The 18,198-nt window shown below is 44.8% G+C and overlaps 3 protein-coding genes across 7 annotated transcripts in view; 2 read left to right on the top strand and 1 right to left on the bottom strand.

The window, feature by feature from the left end:
• Positions 1-10,336, top strand: part of slc26a11 (solute carrier family 26 member 11) — a 27,398-nt gene extending 17,062 nt beyond the window's left edge. Inside the window, exons 10-17 of one of the 2 annotated variants that reach the window (XM_078571217.1) lie at positions 28-88; positions 609-664; positions 825-965; positions 1,734-1,861; positions 3,404-3,503; positions 5,050-5,186; positions 6,324-6,411; positions 7,696-10,336. In XM_078571217.1, the coding sequence (XP_078427343.1) occupies positions 28-88; positions 609-664; positions 825-965; positions 1,734-1,861; positions 3,404-3,503; positions 5,050-5,186; positions 6,324-6,411; positions 7,696-7,769 (785 nt within the window). In that variant the 3' untranslated portion in view covers positions 7,770-10,336. The remainder of the gene's footprint in view (positions 1-27; positions 89-608; positions 665-824; positions 966-1,733; positions 1,862-3,403; positions 3,504-5,049; positions 5,187-6,323; positions 6,412-7,695) is intronic. The other variant, XM_078571218.1, reaches the window with a different exon arrangement.
• On the bottom strand, positions 9,188-17,800 carry arl16 (ADP-ribosylation factor-like 16). Of its 2 annotated transcripts, XM_078571220.1 has the most exons (5): positions 17,312-17,594; positions 14,571-14,628; positions 12,141-12,257; positions 11,454-11,569; positions 9,188-10,807 (listed from the first exon to the last, which is right to left on the bottom strand). In XM_078571220.1, exons 1-5 carry the CDS (start codon positions 17,371-17,373, stop codon positions 10,630-10,632), a joined length of 531 nt encoding a protein of 176 aa, XP_078427346.1. In that variant the 5' UTR covers positions 17,374-17,594; the 3' UTR covers positions 9,188-10,629. The 2 variants fall into 2 exon arrangements, with proteins under 2 accessions (XP_078427346.1, XP_078427347.1); XM_078571221.1 differs by lacking the exons at positions 14,571-14,628; positions 17,312-17,594 and adding an exon at positions 17,646-17,800.
• The window catches only part of hgs (hepatocyte growth factor-regulated tyrosine kinase substrate), a 35,259-nt gene continuing 34,856 nt past the window's right edge, over positions 17,796-18,198 (top strand). For all 3 annotated transcript variants that reach the window (XM_078571213.1, XM_078571215.1, XM_078571214.1), the window contains exon 1: positions 17,796-17,938. In XM_078571213.1, the coding sequence (XP_078427339.1) occupies positions 17,902-17,938 (37 nt within the window). In that variant the 5' untranslated portion in view covers positions 17,796-17,901. The remainder of the gene's footprint in view (positions 17,939-18,198) is intronic.

Raw genomic sequence — 18,198 nt, forward strand, 5'->3', positions numbered from 1 at the left:
CCTGTCTGGTTTTTTTTTGGGTTTCAGGCAGTACGAACATTCTGGGCTCTCTTCTCTCTTCTTACCCAGTAACCGGGAGCTTCGGGAGGTGAGTCTGAGTTGGAGATGGGGGTGTGGGGGGCCGGTGGGGTGGGGTGGGGTGGGGTGGGATGGGATGGGGAGGGAGGGTCTGAAATGGGTAGGGAGGTTTGGTCCGGAGTTTGGAGATTTACGCTGCTGGTGCTGTTACAATGGAACCGTTCATCACCAACCCTGGGAGCAAATCCCCTCCCCTCACCCCAAAGTGGGTAATGGTGGCAGGTAGTTAAGCTGATGCAGGAATAGAGAGAGAGAGAAGTTGATTGGGGGGCGGGGGGGGGGGGGGGAAGGGCACTGAGGTGGGGAGGTGGTGGGGAAGAGAGCTCTGCTTTAGGGGAGGGGGCCAGTGGGAAGTGAGTGAGCTTTCCACTATTCCCTTAGCAAAGACCACAAGCCTGGGAGGGTGTGCGAGGTGCCCACTGCATTAACCTGTCCATCGCTCAGGGCCTGTGTTCAGGGCCTGTGTCACAGCTGCTGATCCCGCTCTCTATAGTTCCTGCTGTCATTGGCTTTTCAAACTCTCTCCCCAGGACTGCTGTGAATTCCCAGACTGGGGTGTGCAGCCCCGCTGGAGGAATAGCCACTGGTGAGTCACTGTTTAAAATATTAATTGAAGCCAGTTTGTCCTTTTAGTGCCATCCCTGTCAGCCAGAAATGTGAATGTTTATTTAATTTGTTCTTTTACCTCTCTCTGCCGCTCTCAGGTTCATGCCGCACATTCTGATTTGTGTGTTTTTTGTTACCAGGGGTCATTGTGCTGCTGTCTCTGGCTTTCCTCACTCCTCTGTTCTACTACATCCCAAAAGCAGCACTGGCGGCTGTCATCATCTGTGCCGTCTCCACCGTGTTCGACTTGGGGATTGTTGCCACGCTCTGGAGGGTGAAAAGTAGGTGTTGGCGCGTTTCACTCCGATCACGTTCCATCGCTCTCCCTCTGTCGGTGCGGTGTGGCTCCTGATTCTCCAGCTAAGAGGCTGTGCGCACAAACCATTCAGTGAATCTCAGCCTGCAGGCCTAGGACTTGCTGTTGGGCTCAGTGGATCTCTCGCTCCCCTCGGAGTCAGAATGCCAGCGATTCTAACCCTGCTCCAGGCACCTGAGCGCCTAATCTAGGCCGACCCTCCAGTGCCAGTACTGAGGGAGTGCTGCTGACTGAGGTGTCTGCTCCCCTTTGGGTGTAGGTTAAAAAGCCCCCACTCTCCTATTTCGAAGGAGAGTAGGAGAGTTCTCCCCGGTGTCCTGGCCAATATCCATCCCTCGATCAACATCACAAAAAGAGTATCCGGCCATTGTCACATTGCTGTTTGTGGGAGCTTGCTGTGCACAAATTAGCTGCCACATTTCCTACATTACAACTGTAAGAGCACACTTTAATAGTACTTCATTGGCTGTAAAATGCTTTGAGTATCCTTTTGATTGTGAAAGGCGATATATAAATGCAAGTCTTTCTATTTGTGTGACCAGCTTCTCCCTGAAGCTGCTCTGATTAAGCCTAGTGATACTAGCCTGCCCTCGTGTGGCTACAATGTGTATTGTTATCTCTATTCACTCCACTTCAACCTTCGCCTGAGTGTTCGGTTTTGCGCTATAGTGACGACCCCTCCTGAACTGAGGACATCAAATTATCTCAAGCCTTGTTGCTTTATTTTTTCCAGAACTGGACCTGCTGCCTTTCCTAGCATCATTCCTGGGTTGTTTTTGGGAAATCCAATATGGAATTCTGGCCGGAATTGCTATATCTGGGATAATTCTGTTTTTTAACATCGCCAGACCTGAAATTAAGGTAATAGTCTGTCAGTAATTTAAATTCAACTGTTGAGTGTGCAGGCCAGTGCGTTTCTCTGCCACAACGTGCCCACACCAAAGGGACATTTTTCAATGTGTTTTCCCTGTGGCTCAAGAGTTGATCAATGGACTTAACACCACTGGATCAGTGAAGGCTAAATCAGCTGGGCATCCCAGAGCAGATCCATGTCTAGTGACCCCTCCTGAAGTGAGCAATGGGCTTGTGCCTAACTATGGCGCCTGCCTGTTTCCTATCCCCTCCCTACCCTGGTTGAAAAGCCTGCCAGCGTTCTGTTTAGGCTCATAGAGCATGAGGGGGAGCAGCAATTCCCAGAGGTGGTGTCCCATTGCCCTGGGAGAGAGAGAGAGAACACCCTTTACACGAGTAAACCACAAGGTTTTGCGGGGGGGGGGGGGTCTTTATACCCCTTTTAAGGCAGAAACCGATTTTGCAGCAAAGCCTTGCTGTGAATCAACTTTTGAGACAAATTTCAGGATTAGCTGATTAAGTTCTCAGGTAAACTGTCAACAAACTTGTGCAGTGATTTACAGTTTAACCAGATATATAATTGTGTCAAGATCTCTCTCTCTCTCTCTCTCTCTTTCTCCCCTTCCCCCTCCTTGAGTCTTGTCTTGATCTCCCCTCCGGATGGTCTTTCTCTGCTGCCAAGAAGGGAAACTCGGGATGTTCTTTATTCAGGCTGTTATCCAATTAACCCATCGCCTTCAGCCCTGTGAGAGGATACTCACTCCCTGACCAACCACAAATAGTTTATGGAGATGTTGCTAACCTTATATAAAAATACAAATAATGTCCTTTTGCAGGCCGGGATAGACAGATATTTGGTGTCTCAGGGAATTAAGGAATACGAGGAGCGGGCGGGAAATTGGAGTTGAAGCCCAAGATCAGCCATGATCGTATTAAATGGCGGCGCAGGTTCAATGGGCCGTGTGGTCCTATTTCTTGTATCTCGATACTTTTACATGCTGTGGTTCCTTATCTGGTAGAGAAAGACATATCTACTTTCCATTCTCACATGAGCAGTCTTTCACAGGTTTTGTCCATTTTTGCTCCCTGAATCCCTCCATCTCGGCATCTTTTCTATACTGTGCCCTTTTTCTAAGTTTTCTCACTAAACTATCCTCCAAAGAAAGGGTATCTAGAAATCAAGCGTTAATAAACTACAGGGTTAGATGTTGGTTTCTAATAATGTTAGATTTTAACAATTTAATTAATATTCTGGTTAGTAACCTAATAATCTTACCCCAGCAAGCTTGGGGATCTTATACCCTGTCTTCATAAAGCTGTTTTCCAACAGGGCAGCATTGTAATCCAAGGAGGGTCACCAAGTTCCTCACCAACAAACACCCACAGCTGAGTTAGCAACCCAAGGCAGGGAGCTGATCAATCGGAAATCGCACCGTGGCACAGATTGTTTTGTAAATGTGTCGCTTAACCCTGTATCCAGTAGAACTATGGAGGTTAATGACTTGAGGTTGAAGACGGCAGAATCCTAACCCTCTTCTTTCTGTGTCTCAGATTTCTGATTACGGTACAGTTGTAGTGCAGTTACAGAGTGGTCTGAATTTCCCTGCTGTTGAACATGTTTGTGACCAGCTGTACCAGCGTGTGTTTGAAGGTAAGTGGGAACTTCACTGATCCTGGCCGAATCCCTCTACTTCTCCCCTCTCAGTGCAGGCAGGGATTAAGCCAGCTTTAATTCTGCCAGTTTCCACCCCCCACCCTGTGTGAGGTCCAGTGATTCTGCTGCGTTCAGTATTAGGAATTTCATTCCACATGTTGGTGGCACCAGACGTGCAGAAATTGAACAGACCATCTCGGTCCAATCAAATATCCCCAACTATCTAAAACTTCTCTAATAACCCTCAATTGCTTCCTTCCTTAAAAAAGCACTTTCCAGATCCTTGTTGACTTTGCCAGTATTAATAGCTAAATGTTTGCTTCCCTAGTTAAGCAGAACCTACACCACCCCACCCACCTCAGTTGCCTGTTCCCTTTCCCTAGTGGGGCCCCCCCTGTTTGCAGAAGTGAATAACTATATTGTTTAGAATCGCTGTACCTCTCCCACACACGTTTTGTTTACACTGGAGAAAAAAAAATTCCCAGCTCTCTCTCTCTCTTTTTAATCGCTCACATAGTCTGCTTGATCAGCACCCTGTCCATCACCTTAACATTCACTCCCTCTACCAACAGTGCAGTGGCAGCAGTGTGTGTACCATCTACAAGATGCACTGCAGCAACTCACCAAGGCTCCTTCGACTCCACATGGGAACACCGCCACCTGGAAGTTCCCCTCCAAGCCACTCACCATCCTGACTTGGAAATATATCGGCCGTTCCTTCATTGTCGCTGGGTCAAAATCCTGGAACTCCCACCCTAACAGCACTGTGGGTGTACCCACACCACATGGACTGCAGTGATTCAAGAAGGCAGCTCACCACCACCACCTTCTCAAGGGCAATTAGGGATGGGCCATAAATGCTGGCCCAGCCAGTGACACCTGCAAAACCCAAATGAATTAAAAGGTCACAACCATGTGTATAAATAGTTGTCCAATGTTGATCTGTGTGCAAGAACCATACTGATGTGAGTTCTACATCTCCCTTCAATAGTTATTTGCTCTAAGTGAGGATGTAACCAACAGGATGGACAGGAATCTCTCCCACAAAGAATGCAATGCAGTAAGAGACTCAGAAGTAAGGTGGGTGGGTGGGGGTGTAGGATCCTCAAGTTGGCAAATGGATTTTTAAAAATTTTCTTTGGCTTTGCCTCAAGTTAAGTTTCACTCGCCCTGAACCAGTTGGTGAGGAAGAAATCCAAGGTTTTGTATCCAGGACACGTTTCAATACATTGCCCTTGTGATTCACCAGTGTTGTCCAGCGAGGGCTTCAACTGATCAGACCAGGAAGAACTCCAACCTGAGCCCTGGTTGGTGCTGAATTCCAGCCAGAGACATGGTGAGTGCTGGAAATGGCCATTCTCTTCAAAAAAAAAAGGCAGAGTGATGCTCATGCAGTCAAATAGCCCACTCAACACTCTCTGCATGGGAGCAACTGGTTCCACAGAACTACATGCTGACTTGGAAATGGAGGGGGAGAAATTCAGTAAGAGGCATTCAGATTAATAATCTTGTGGTTTAATGAAGTGTTGCACATTTCCTTCAGTAGCTGTGCCTCCCCGTTCTGTGATCCTGGATTGTCTGCACGTCAGCAGCATTGACTACACAACAGTGAACAGCTTAAGGGAGCTGATCCGGACATTTCAACAACAGAATGTGTGCCTGGTGTTCACTCATTTCCAGGTACGTGCTCACGAGGCAATCCCAATCCCCGATATATTTTTTAAAATCAGCCCACGACTGGTGGCCATGTCTTTAGCTGCTAGGCTGTGGAAACCCTCCCTAAACCTCTCCACCTCTTTCCTCCTTTCTAAGATGGTCCTTATGACCAGCTCTGGGTCACCTGCCCTAACATTTCATGTGGCTCGATGTTGAATTTTATTTGTTTGCTCCTATGAAGCACCTTGGGACATTTTTCAGTATGTTTACAGACGCAAGTTGTCACAATGCCTGGTGACTTTAATTCTCACTGTGAGCTCTGGAAAATTAAACTTCTATTTTGGGCACCAACATTGCACACAATCCGAGGTATGCTCGATGTAAATTTATAACCACTCTTTGCTCAGGTCTCCGACAGCGTGACACAGCCTGACGTAGCATTTCGCTGTCAGAGGTGCAGTGATTGACAGTGTGACACAGCCTGACGTAGCACTGCACTGTCAGAGGTGCAGTGATTGACAGTGTGACACAGATCGACAGTGTGACACAGCCCTGACGTAGCACTGCACTGTCAGAGGTGCAGTGATTGACAGTGTGACACAGCCTGACGTAGCACTGCACTGTCAGAGGTGCAGTGATTGACAGTGTGACACAGCCTGACGTAGCACAGCACTGTCAGAGGTGCAGTGATTGACAGTGTGACACAGCCTGACGTAGCACAGCACTGTCAGAGGTGCAGTGATTGACAGTGTGACACAGATCGACAACGTGACACAGCCTGACGTAGCACTGCACTGTCAGAGGTGCAGTGATTGACAGTGTGACACAGCCTGACGTAGCACAGCACTGTCAGAGGTGCAGTGATTGACAGTGTGACACAGCCTGACGTAGCACTGCACTGTCAGAGGTGCAGTGATTGACAGTGTGACACAGCCCTGACGTAGCACTGCACTGTCAGAGGTGCAGTGATTGACAGTGTGACACAGCCCTGACGTAGCATTTCACTGTCAAGAGGCGCATTGTACATGAATGTAAATGAGATGATGTTGCTGGAGGCGGTGGTGGAAATGTCAAAGCCTTCATTGTAGTAATATCCTTTACTCGGCTTCAAAGATCAGTCCAGGAGGCAGGCCAAATAACGATCTCCCTTTTCTCGTTTAGCCTAAGATTCTGTCCATACTGACTTCAGCAGAGATCGAAGGATTTAGACACTTTGACAGCACTGAGACTGCACTCCATCATCTACATGGTAATGACTTGCTTCCTGATTTTTGGGGTTGTCCTGAGCCCCTCTGCCTGTGGTGATGGGCTGCTTTCTATTGAGACTCTTGCAATGTGGAGAAACTGGACAAAAGCATGCCCTGTCAGCCCATGTCTGCCTTTTACTCCAGCACATATCTGGCTCATTGAGAGTTTGTCGGTGTGGGGCTGAGGGGGCAACAGGACTTTTATTTTTGTTTGTCCCCCCACCCCCCCATTTTTTAATATTTGTCCGATTACGTAGTCATACATTTTAACCCGTGACAGCCTGAGCTTTAATGAGTGAAATTTTATATTTGAAAAATGCTTCTTTGACCAGAAAATGTCATTTATATCTTTGTTTAGAAATTCTTGCCCCTTTTTTTTTAACCCCTCCCACCCCCACCTGCTTCCTCCCACCATGGTGTCTTGGGATGGGGGACAGCCAGAGGTACCATCCCTCTGGTTCAGTGCCTCCCGTGTACTGATCATTCTTTATGCAGGATCCTGGACGTTTTGAGTGTCGGCCTGTGGAGGACCATCAAACCCAATCCTGTCCGTGCCTGGCATCCCCCTCGCTTGCGGTCAGGGGTGGAGATTTATTTACCTCTCACTTGAGGCCTGTTTATAATTCAGCGCGCGCACCATGGATAGAATCTGGGTTCTTTCTAGTCTGCCTTTTTGTACCATGCAGTGTCAGCGCACTCACTTTTGATTCAGAAGGTTGTGGGGCTGACCCTCCATCGAGGGAGCCCTGCATTGTCGGGGGTACCCCTCTTTTGGATGAGGAGTTAAACCGAGTCTCTCGGGTAAAAGTTCCTTCGAAGGATAGTGGGGAGTTCTTCCTATTGTCATGGTCAGTATTTATCCCTCAATCAACATTACTTGTTTAAAAAAAATGATCTGCTCATTGCTGTTTGTGGGAGCTTGTTGCACATAAATTGGCTGCCAAATTTCCTACATTATAATAGTTACCCTTAAAGTATTTCATTTTTGTCCTGACATTGTAAAAGGTGGTATACAAGTTTCTTCCTTCCCTTGCACATGGTGCAGCATACCTACCCAGCCACTGGGGGGAGCTCCCATCTAAATTTCCTTCCTCCGTGTCCTTCAACGAGCTCTTACCATGTTGTGGGACCGTGTCAAATGGGGACAAAATGATGTAAAATTTATTTTACGCTAATTATTTGGGAAAACGGCCAAAGCTTCAGAGAGCAGTAAACTGCCAGTCTGGATTCTGGTTACAAACTGAAATGTTTTTGTGTTTCTTTTCCTCTTTTCCCTCTACCCTCAGGAGATGACTCCGCACACGACCTGTACGACGATGGGAAACCTCTATTCGGCGGGAACGAGAGATTTTACAGCTAGCCGGGATGCACCACGTTTTCGCCAAGCAAGTGTTGGCCGCTCCACAAACTGTTCAGTCCCATTAACGATTAGTGCAATACGTCAGTGAGCTCTGAGCTGCTTCAGTGGGGCAAGACACAATACTGCAACCAGCCCACAGGGAGAGGAGGTCCGTGTGTATCACCCGCATTGATAGAACTGACCCTGAATGGTTTGGGACTCCGTTAAAAAGGACTGGGTACATAATCTTGTTGAACATCTTTCAAACCACCGCCCCCCCCCCCACAAATCCTGCTCAGTCTCTTCACTCTGACTTATATTTTTCAAATGTTAACCCACTGATTTGTCTGAATCCTTGTGTGTTTTTATATTAGTATAGTATTTAGCACTAATCACCTTAATTAATTAATAAATGAAGAGCCTTTGCCCCATTGTCTGACAATGAGAGCCATCAGTTCCTTGCTCTGGGTACAGGCTCTAGAGATCAGAGATTTGATGGAAGGGTTTGCCTTTGGGAGGTTGGGTGAGTGGTGGAACATTGCAACAAGCAGCCAGTGTCAGACTGGGACAGGAACAGGGACCCATAGATCGGAGATTCCACTCTCTTCAGCCAGAGCAGCTACAGATGTTAATCCTGGTCAGACAAATCACTTGAGCATAGTGTGTGTTGCTCCAGCCTCTGTCATCTTTCCATACTTGGTAAGAATGCAAGTTTCCTGTGTACTGCAAGATTGCACAGTCTGCACCCATTGCTACTGAGCATGGCTTTTGTCGTCCATTTTATTCTGATTGTCAAATTGGCAATGACACCTGTACCAGTGCACATTTGCACTCCTGCACTTTATTTCGCACATTGATTTACCTACACCATTCCCCTCCTAGTCTAGCCATTCTACAGGTTGGTGAGCGGTCAGGGTGCCAGAAATACCAAATCTGACAGTAGCTGAGGAACAAATTGTTGACCCAAAACATGGTGAGCAAATGAGGGTTCAGCGAAGTTACTTGAGGAATTGTCACTCAGGAAAGGTTAGCACAAACGTTGGAATTATTAGCTAAGTTCTGTGACAGCTTCACGATCTGGCAGCAGTGACTGCTTTTTACTAGTTTGTCTAAATCAGAGACCATCAGAGCAGCTCAAGGATTCTGCACTGTGTAAATATTTAACTTTGTCCTGAAGGAAATTGTAAAGTTTCACTGATTAGGAGAACTTTAGTTCTGTAACTGTTGACGTATTAACAGTCTAATCGTAAGCCCTTATCCAATCGTAAACCTAGTACACAAGGTGGAAGTTTTTGAAATACTGATCCATTATTTACACAGGGACATTAGCAGCCAGCAGGAACTTCTGATCATATCCCACAGGGCTTTTTATTATTGCATGATACTTCTACTAAAAACTATTTACTGAGCAGGATCGGTGTGTAAAGCAGACTCTCCGCCTCAGTCATTCCAATATTTTATTGCAATTGATTCAACTATTTAAAGTACTCCTAGCGTTTCTTGACTCCACGGGGTTAAATTACAAGAAGAGATTACACAAGCGAGGGTTGCGTTCCCTGGAATTTGGAAGATTAAAGGATTTGATTTGAGTTACATTTTAAGATATTCGGGGGAATAGACTGGGTAAACTTTGTGCTGGTTGGGGAGTCTAGGATTAGGGGATTATAGTGTAAAGATTAGAGCCAGATGTTTCATGGGTGAAATTGGGGAAACGCTTCTAAACACACAGGGTGGTAGAAGGTTAGAACTCTTCTGAATGGATTTTGATGCTGGGACAATTAGTGCTAAATCTGAGACTGATAGCTTTCTTCTAACCAAAGGTGTATATGGGGCAAAGGGGTGAGAGTACATTATCTCACTGAATGGCGCAACAGCTCCGGGTTAAATAGCTTTTTGTTCCTATGTTCTGGTGTGCTTGTGATCAGGATGGTGGATGACTGGTAAGTCCTTTTTACATTGAAAGTTTTCTGGTAACTGGGCATTACATAGCAGCAGTTTGTGGTTTTAGAAAAGGTACAAGAAAGCTTGGTTTAACTTTAAGGGATTGAAAGAGGCAGGAGCAGCCTGGGATTCCTTGCTCTGAAGGTGAAGGTACAACTTAATGAAAAGAATCTTGTCCATTTACCAGTCCTCACTGGTGTCTCTTTGTTGGCACATCCTCTTTCAGAAGAGGACCATTTATCTGCTAATTGTAGTTTATATTGGTTTTAAGTCCAGCTTTGTCCTCTGTCTTTTAATAAACGACCAATGGCATCAACCAGTAGTTGATGTCGGCTGAGTTTTGTTTCCATGTGGGATGGGATGACTGGATATGAAAGAACAGCTATTCCTGATTTGGGGCAGTGTAAAAAGACCAAGCTCCCACCATTATCCTGTAATACAATGTCGCATTGGCTATAATCCCCAGGGACTGAGGCAACATGAAGAAATAGACGAATGTTACACTGCAAGTTTTAAATAGATTTTAGTATGAAGAGCTAGAGAAGGTGTTATTTGTGTGGCTGTGGTTTGAGTTGCACAGGGGTGTTGTGTAGTTACCCAAGCTGTAAATTGGGACCAAATAAATCTAATGTCATTTTTATAATGAAGCTGGAATGGACAATAATTTGATTCTGCTGACACAATTATACTGTTAAATTCACCATAACCTCTGTTCTTAATTCAAGTATGGTGAGTTTGAATGATCTGCAGTACAAATCTCTTGCCCTACTCTCGATCGCTGTCCATAATTTACATCTGGAGTTACAAGGGCAGTGATATTCTCCTTCGTAACAATTGCTTCAAGCCAACCATTGTATCCCACCTGCCTCAATCCATCTCTGGGCTCTCGTGCTCAGACCCAGTTGGCCAGGATGGAGGGTTCTGTCTGTCTAGTCTGTCTTCAAGGTAAGTGTTTGCCCTTGTGATGAGAGTGAAGCCATTTGAAGACCTCGTCCAGTCCTCTACCATCCCATGCACTAACTTTCAACACGCTGATGTGCTGCTTGGCACAGGCAATGATGTCATCCATCCTGAACAGGCTTTTCATCTCCACAAGGGACATGTAGCAGGAGAGATCACTGAAATTAAAAGAAACTTGATTATTCCTATCCATTTAAATATTAATAAGGTGTTGATCCTCACTCAGGAAGCGGTTGTGTTTGTCTTTAACCACACCTTATCTTTCAACCCAAACTGTTTGTTTTGAGCTTCTACCAAATATTTTACTTTTCAGCCTTTTCATCTGTGTGAGGGATGCTTCACAGAATCAGAGTACTTACAGCTCAGAAACAGGCCGTCCAGCCTAGCTGAGCTACTCCTACTCCCCATGAACCTCCTTCCCACCTCTCTACATCTAACCCGTGTAATGACATCTACTGCACCAGCTGTAAGGTTGGTTAAAGCTCAGGTCAGATGTAGATTAAAGTTCCCTTTCACTCTGCCCAACAATATACCCCTCACTCCAAACCTTGGGGTCACAATCCTTATCGTGACATTTCCATATCCATTGTAGTGTGATTCACTGGGACTAACCAGAGTGGGAGCAACTGTGCCCAGAACTATCACGAGAAAGGATGGTTTAAAGGAATCAAACCTGTACTATTCCCTAATGGAGAGAAGGGATGGTCATAAAAGCCCTCTATTCTGGACTCAAAGACAGGCACTGTGAGTACTACATGTTGAGCGCGCACAACCTGAAACAGACTGTGCGGGGTCCATACTTACACCTTGTTGAAGAGAATGAGGATGGAAGTTTGCTGTAGTTGCTCAGCAGTAAGCACGGAGAGGAGCTGAATGCAGGAGGAGGAAACCTGAGTGGGATTGGCAGCGTCGATCATGAACTAGGAGGAAACATTCACCTTTTTAGAGGCAGTGTAAAACTCTAGAATCCATGCATCAACTCTAGGGCATGCTGGAGCTGTCTTATCTCATTTGGTGACAGGACTGGCCTGATCTCTGCTGTGCCTCATGGGGAAATGCCCAAGCACAGGAGAATTGTTTGGGGAATAGGAAACGTGGAGAGTGAGTCAGCTCAGGCTGCACTGTTGAAGCTGTTATACAGCGGTATTAGCACTCAGCCAGTTCCCTGCCTGCCCTCAGGCAGAGTATGATGAAGGAAACAAATTGCTTTTATTTTAAGGAGGCAGCTATGTTCTGGTTGTTAAAGAAATAGTGGTACAGTGTTAATGTCATTGTCGGAACCGATCTTAAAACGAAATTAACAGAGTGCAAGAGATTTTTTTCATTGTACTGTGTCTGCTGGCACTGAAGTAGCTAAACAATGTAAAAGTAGGGCAACAACTTCAGACAAGAATAAACTATTGGTTCATCTTGTCTACATATCTCGTCCTGTTGTGTTTTCTGGATGTTGCTTCCAGCTAGCTCGTAGCATTCAAATCTGCCAATACTCACTATCACAGCCTCACAGTCTCTGTAGTAACTTGGCCAGATAGGTGCCATGCAGCCTCCTAATTCTCGAATGGTAATCCTCTTTTTATTAACCATGATATCGGTTAAGTTAGTTCCCACCTGCAGGCAAAGCAGACTGATTAAAAAATACAATATCAAACACCCACTGGATATGCTGAGATTATGTTCCAAGACACAGTTGAAAGTGTTAATAATTAACATCACAGTAACGGTTACATAGAATTTCTAACACAAACAGACCACTCAGCCAAATTGGTCCAAGCTGGTGTTCATGCTCCACATGAGCCTCCTGCCACCCTGGTTAAAGTGACACTATCCACATCTCCTCCTACTCCTGTTCTCATCTTTATCTAGTTTCAATGCAGCAGTGCCACCCACCTGAGTTCGTCCAGATGGTTACACGTTCCACACTCTGGGTTAAATAAGTTTGAAATGGTATTGGTTAGAATTTGTTTACACTGATCTGGAACTTGTTGCCTATGCGGATGGTGGAAGTGGAGATGATTAATGATCTCAAAAACAAAGTGGATGGTCATTTGAGTGAAATAAAGTAGCAAAGCTACAGGGGATGGAATGGGGGCATGGGTTCGATGGGCCGAATGGCCTCCTTCAGTGCTGTCAATGCCTATGTTTGGTTGAATGTTAAACTGGGTGAATAAGTTTTAATATTCTCTGGGCCATTTACATTCTCACTGATTCTTTCTAGATTCTCATTGTAACTTGATCTTTCCCGAGTTGTTGAGCTCTTTAAGTTCCAGCCCACCTCTTCCAGCACAGGTATGATGTCACCTAATCACCCTATCTTGAGTTACCACAACTCTTTATTCTGCTGCAGTTCAACAATGCGAGTGGCTTTTCCAATGGCCCTTTTGCCTGCGTTTCCCCGTTTATAACAAGGCAGCATTTGTAATGTATAGATACTAATTGTACTGAGGTGGCCTCCTCTCTGCTCCTGACACGATGGAGATGATCCAGCAGTCTGCGTGAAAGACAATGGCACTCAGCTGAAGCGACCATGGTGTTGCTGTAAAGCCACATTGGATAGGGTGAAGGATAGGGACAGGAAGCAGAGGCTCTGTCTTCATGAGTAAGAATCTCGCAGCCTCAACCAACTATTATTTTACACAATGGACTGATATTTACTGATATGGTACCAGCCCCAGCTAGAAAGCAGTCCATGCCAGTTCATTAAAAAAGATGAAGAAACTATGGCTGAAGCTGGCTTTCCTTTACAAAGATGAAAGATCTACAGGAAAAAGAACAACATTTAAATTGAGTTATTACCCTCTATATAAGTGACAGCTTGCCTCAGAATCGGGTGGTTGTGAGGTATTGGCTTCAGCACAAGCTAAGCTGACATGATTTTCGGAGGTGTTGTCTGTCGGACAAGACGTTAAACATAGGTCCTGTACATTCATCAAACACACCAGGCTGCCTGTCCCAACAATGGACCTAACCGAAACTTGAAGACAGCTCTGAAGAAGGGTCATACGGACTCAAAACGTTAACTCTGTTTTTCTCTCCACAGAGGTTGTTAGACCTGCTGAGTTTTTCCAGTATTTTCTGTTTTTGTTGTTGAAGAACGTTTCACCTGCTGCACTGTTGTCAACTGAATCCTGTGGCTTCTCCGAGTGAGACTGTAAATTTAGTCCCAAGTGTCAGCACTCTCAATTCTGAGTCAGAGGCTCCACTCTCGGCTCATACTTCACTGCAGGGAGCCCTGCACAGTCTTTCAGGTGCGACTTTAAACTGAGAGCGCGGGAGTTCTATTTTAATGTCTGCCATTTTCCCCTCAATCAGCAAAAATCACTAAAACAGACTTTGTGAACATTTAACACACTGCAGTTCATTCACAAATTTGCTGCTGTTTGCCCCAACATTTACAACAAGACTGCTTTCAACAGCACTTCACTGGCCGTGATGCTCTGGGACATCCTGAATAACATTAGGAAGAGAAGGCCATTCGGCCCCTCTAGTCTGTTTGTTATATCAATTATATATTTCTTCTATATCATAGCCAGTATTTTTTACTGCAGGCTCATCGGTTAGAAACTTATTTTGTGCAAGATCCTCACGGCAAGTAGAGGAATCTTTTGTCCCAATCAACAATATTGCCAACACCTAGGATTTTACTCACGTGTCTTGTGATCTGATTGTGCTTCAGGTGGAAAATATAAACACTAAATACAATGTTTAAATTTCCCCCAGAGGTAGAGGTGGATGGGGAAATGAAAATCCCTAAATTGCAAAGGTTGGCAAAACTGTGCCAGATTGCGATTGATCAAGGTGAAAGTGAGTGTTATCCATCATCCGGACACTCGCTTAGGATGTTCTAAGGATTACCACTCATTATACATAAAGCTTTAATGCAGGTCTTCTGTTGAACACATTGAAAAGCCAGTCTGAGCGTACCGTGGGCAATGTAGGTGGAGGCTCTCCTAGTTCATCAGTGCTTTCTTTCAAACTCATCTGTGCATTCCAGTCAAGGATCCAAAAAGGGAAAACATATTTTAAAAATGGAATATCAATTTTAAAATCGGATAAATTCACATATCACGTTCTGCGAAATACTGATGTCAGTGATGTACCTAAATATTCAAAGCTTGAAAATGACTGGTCCTTCATATAAAGCTGTTGTCGCTTATACCACTTTTAAGGAGGCTGTAGGTTCTAGTCACTCCAGAGACTTGAACACAAAACTCTAGGCTGACACTCCAGTGCTGTACTGAGGGAGGGCTGCATTGTCAGAGGTGCTGTCTTTTGGATGAGACATTAAACCTCAACGCCCTGTCTGCTCTCTCAGGTGGGGGTGAAAGATCCCACTGCACTATTTCAAAGAGTAGCAGGGGAGATACCTGGCCAATATTTATACTTCAACCAAAGCCGACAACAGATTGTCTGATGCGGTTTGTGAGACTTTGCTGCATACAAGTTGGTTGTCGCATATCTTACAACCAGTGACTACACTTCAAAAACACTTCATTGGCTGTAAGGTTCTGAAGTTGTGAAAGGTGTTATATAAATGCAAGTCTTTCTTTAGATTTTTATTGATATTGATCTTTTTATTCCTCCTGCTACAGCGTCTGGCGAGTATAGTTCTCCTCTTTAGTTTTCCATGCCATCTTCCATTGCCTCCAGTAGGTGACCTCCTCACGGCCCTCCATCAATGGACAAGTATTAAGACACGTGAAAGCAACCAGGGGAGAAAAGAAACCCTTCATTTCTAACTATGAGAAGAAACAACACTGTTCCTCCTCATCTTTCAGAGGTGTTAACCCGAGACCCCATCTGCTCTTTCAGGTGCCTGTAAAAGATCCCATTGCACTATTTTGTAGAGCAGGGAGATTATCCCCAGTGTCCTGGCCAATATTTATCCCTCAATCAACTTCACAAAAACAGATCATCAGGTCATTACAGTGTTGCTGTTTGTGGGATCCTGCTTTGCACAAAGGAGCTGCCCTGTTTCCTACATTTCGACGGCGACTACACTTGACCTCATTGGCTGTAAAGCGCTTTGGGGCATCCTAAGAATGTGAAAGGTGCTATAGAAATACAAAGTCTTTCTTTGTATGCTGTTACTTAAATGCTACTTTACATTTTATTATAGAGCTGTAATAATCTACATACAATTCAGCAGAGTTTGTCAGACATTTTTGGGTCATATTTATGAAGCAGATCTTTGGTTAGTGGCTCCTATAGTCCAGCAGATTTATCCTATAAGTAGCTGAGTCAGGAGAGTCCCAGCTCAATCTCTAGTCTGTGTTGAGTTAGCCAATGCCAGGGCTGCAGTAGAAATTCTAAAAAAACATACAAGTTTTAAAAGTATAAAATCTGATTAAGTGCAAAAAGCTGTTAAAACGGAGAGAGAAAGTCATGCATTACTTTCATCATTGTAACGTTTAACAGCACAGTGACACAAATAAATTATATCAATTATAGTGCACACTTTAAAACAACACCTTTCAACCGGAAGAGAAACATATAAAATTGGTCTGGTATTTAAAATCACACAATTTGCATGGCATTTAAAAATAATAGTTTGTGGGAAAATTAAAATCACACTCAGCTCAGAACAGTGACTACACTTCAAGACTACTTCATTGACTAAAGCACTTTGGAACATCCTGTGAAAAGTGTCACATAAAGTCTTTCTATTGAATGGTTTTTTTAAATCTCACTCAGACTGAGTAGTATTTAAAATCTCAGTCGGACTGAATGCTATTTAAAATCATCGTCAGACTGAATGCTATTTAAAATCAGTCAGACTGAACGCTATTTAAAATCACAGTTGGACTGAATGTTATTTAAAATCACAGCTGGACTGAATGCTATTTAAAATCACAGTTGAACTGAACGCTATTTAAAATCACAGTTGGACTGATGCTATTTAAAAATCACAGGTGGGGTGCTATTTAAAATCACAGTCGGTCTGATGCTATTTGAAAATCAGAGTCAGGCTGAATGCTATTTAGAATCACAGCCAGACTAAATGCTATTTAAAAACCACTCTCAATGCTATTTAAAATCAGTCAGAATGAACCATATTTGAACAATCACACAGAGATTGTCTGGTATTTCAGAATCTCACACAATGTGCCTTGTATTTGGAAGTTATTCACTCTTTGTGCTGTTTGAAGGAAATTGTATAGTCTCTCGCTGTTTGAAAGATATTGTACAGTCTCTAGCTGTTTAAAGGATATTGTACAGTCTCTGTTTAAAGGATATTATACAGTCTCTAGCTGTTTAAAGGATATTGTAGTCTCTAACTGTTTAAAGGATATTGTACAGTCTCTAGCTGTTCAAAGGATATTGTACAGTCTCTAGCTGTTTAAAGGATATTGTACAGTCTCTGTTTAAAGGATATTGTACAGTCTCTAACTGTTTAAAGGATATTGTACAGTCTCTAACTGTTTAAAGGATATTGTACAGTCTCTAGCTGTTTAAAGGATATTGTACAGTCTCTAACTGTTTAAAGGATATTGCACAGTCTCTAACTGTTTAAAGGATATTGTACAGTCTCTAACTGTTTAAAGGATATTGTACAGTCTCTAACTGTTTAAAGGATATTGCACAGTCTCTAACTGTTTAAAGGATATTGTACAGTCTCTAACTGTTTAAAGGATATTGCACAGTCTCTAACTGTTTAAAGGATATTGTACAGTCTCTTGAGCAGCAGAGTTTTGCCGACCCCAGTGACTCCCAGGAGGAGACACATGGCCCCGGGGAGAGGCTTTGGCTGATCGACCCAGGGAGGAAGAATGAGTAATAAAGTCTGGTGTAAGATGCTCGTCAATTATTCCAAAGGAAATAAATAAGAAAACATTGTCTTTAAAATAAAACGGTGTTCAATCCAACTCGAGTAAAGAGGCCACAGCTCCTCAGACGGTTACTTGGCAACGCTAGAGTCGCTGCCCTGTGACGTCATAACAGTGCGTCCCACCTTTCGCCTGGAATTTTTTAAAATAATAATTATAAATGGCCACCTACCGTTCTCGCTGGACACATTAAACTGGCCCCGACTCTATCCCTGGTCAACATTTTATTTTTCCGAAACGGATCTTAATCGTGCGCCGGGTCCTTGTGACGTCGTGAAGGGTGCGACCGACCCGCTGTGGCTGCTCCTCGTGACGTCAGAAACTGGCGACGCCGGCCCTGTTTAGGCCCCCGGGGAGTCAGCAGCAGCAGGTTAGGCGGCTCCGGAGCTGCCGGGATTCAGAGGAAAAGGGACCGACAACCGGAGAGGATGGGAAAAGGCAGCGGCCCCTTCGAGAGGCTTCTCGGTGAGAGGCGGGAGCTTCTTCCTCTCTCTAAAACCCCCCCCCACGTCCTCCCCCATTGTTGTTTCATGGGAGCCGGGCCCGCTCACCGGCCGCCATTTCAGAAACCGAGGCCGAGACCTGGGACTGGAGTCGGGGCTGAGGCCCGGGGTCCGGGGTCCGGGGTGGAGGTGGAGGTGGGGACGGGGACCCGGGCAGCCGCTGGTGCAGCCTCGCTGGGTTGAGCGTCTGCTCAGAGCCCCAAAGGGTTATTCACTGAGTGA

Source organism: Cetorhinus maximus, chromosome 24 (genome assembly GCF_964194155.1).
Source record: "Cetorhinus maximus chromosome 24, sCetMax3.hap1.1, whole genome shotgun sequence".
Lineage (NCBI taxonomy): Eukaryota > Metazoa > Chordata > Chondrichthyes > Lamniformes > Cetorhinidae > Cetorhinus > Cetorhinus maximus.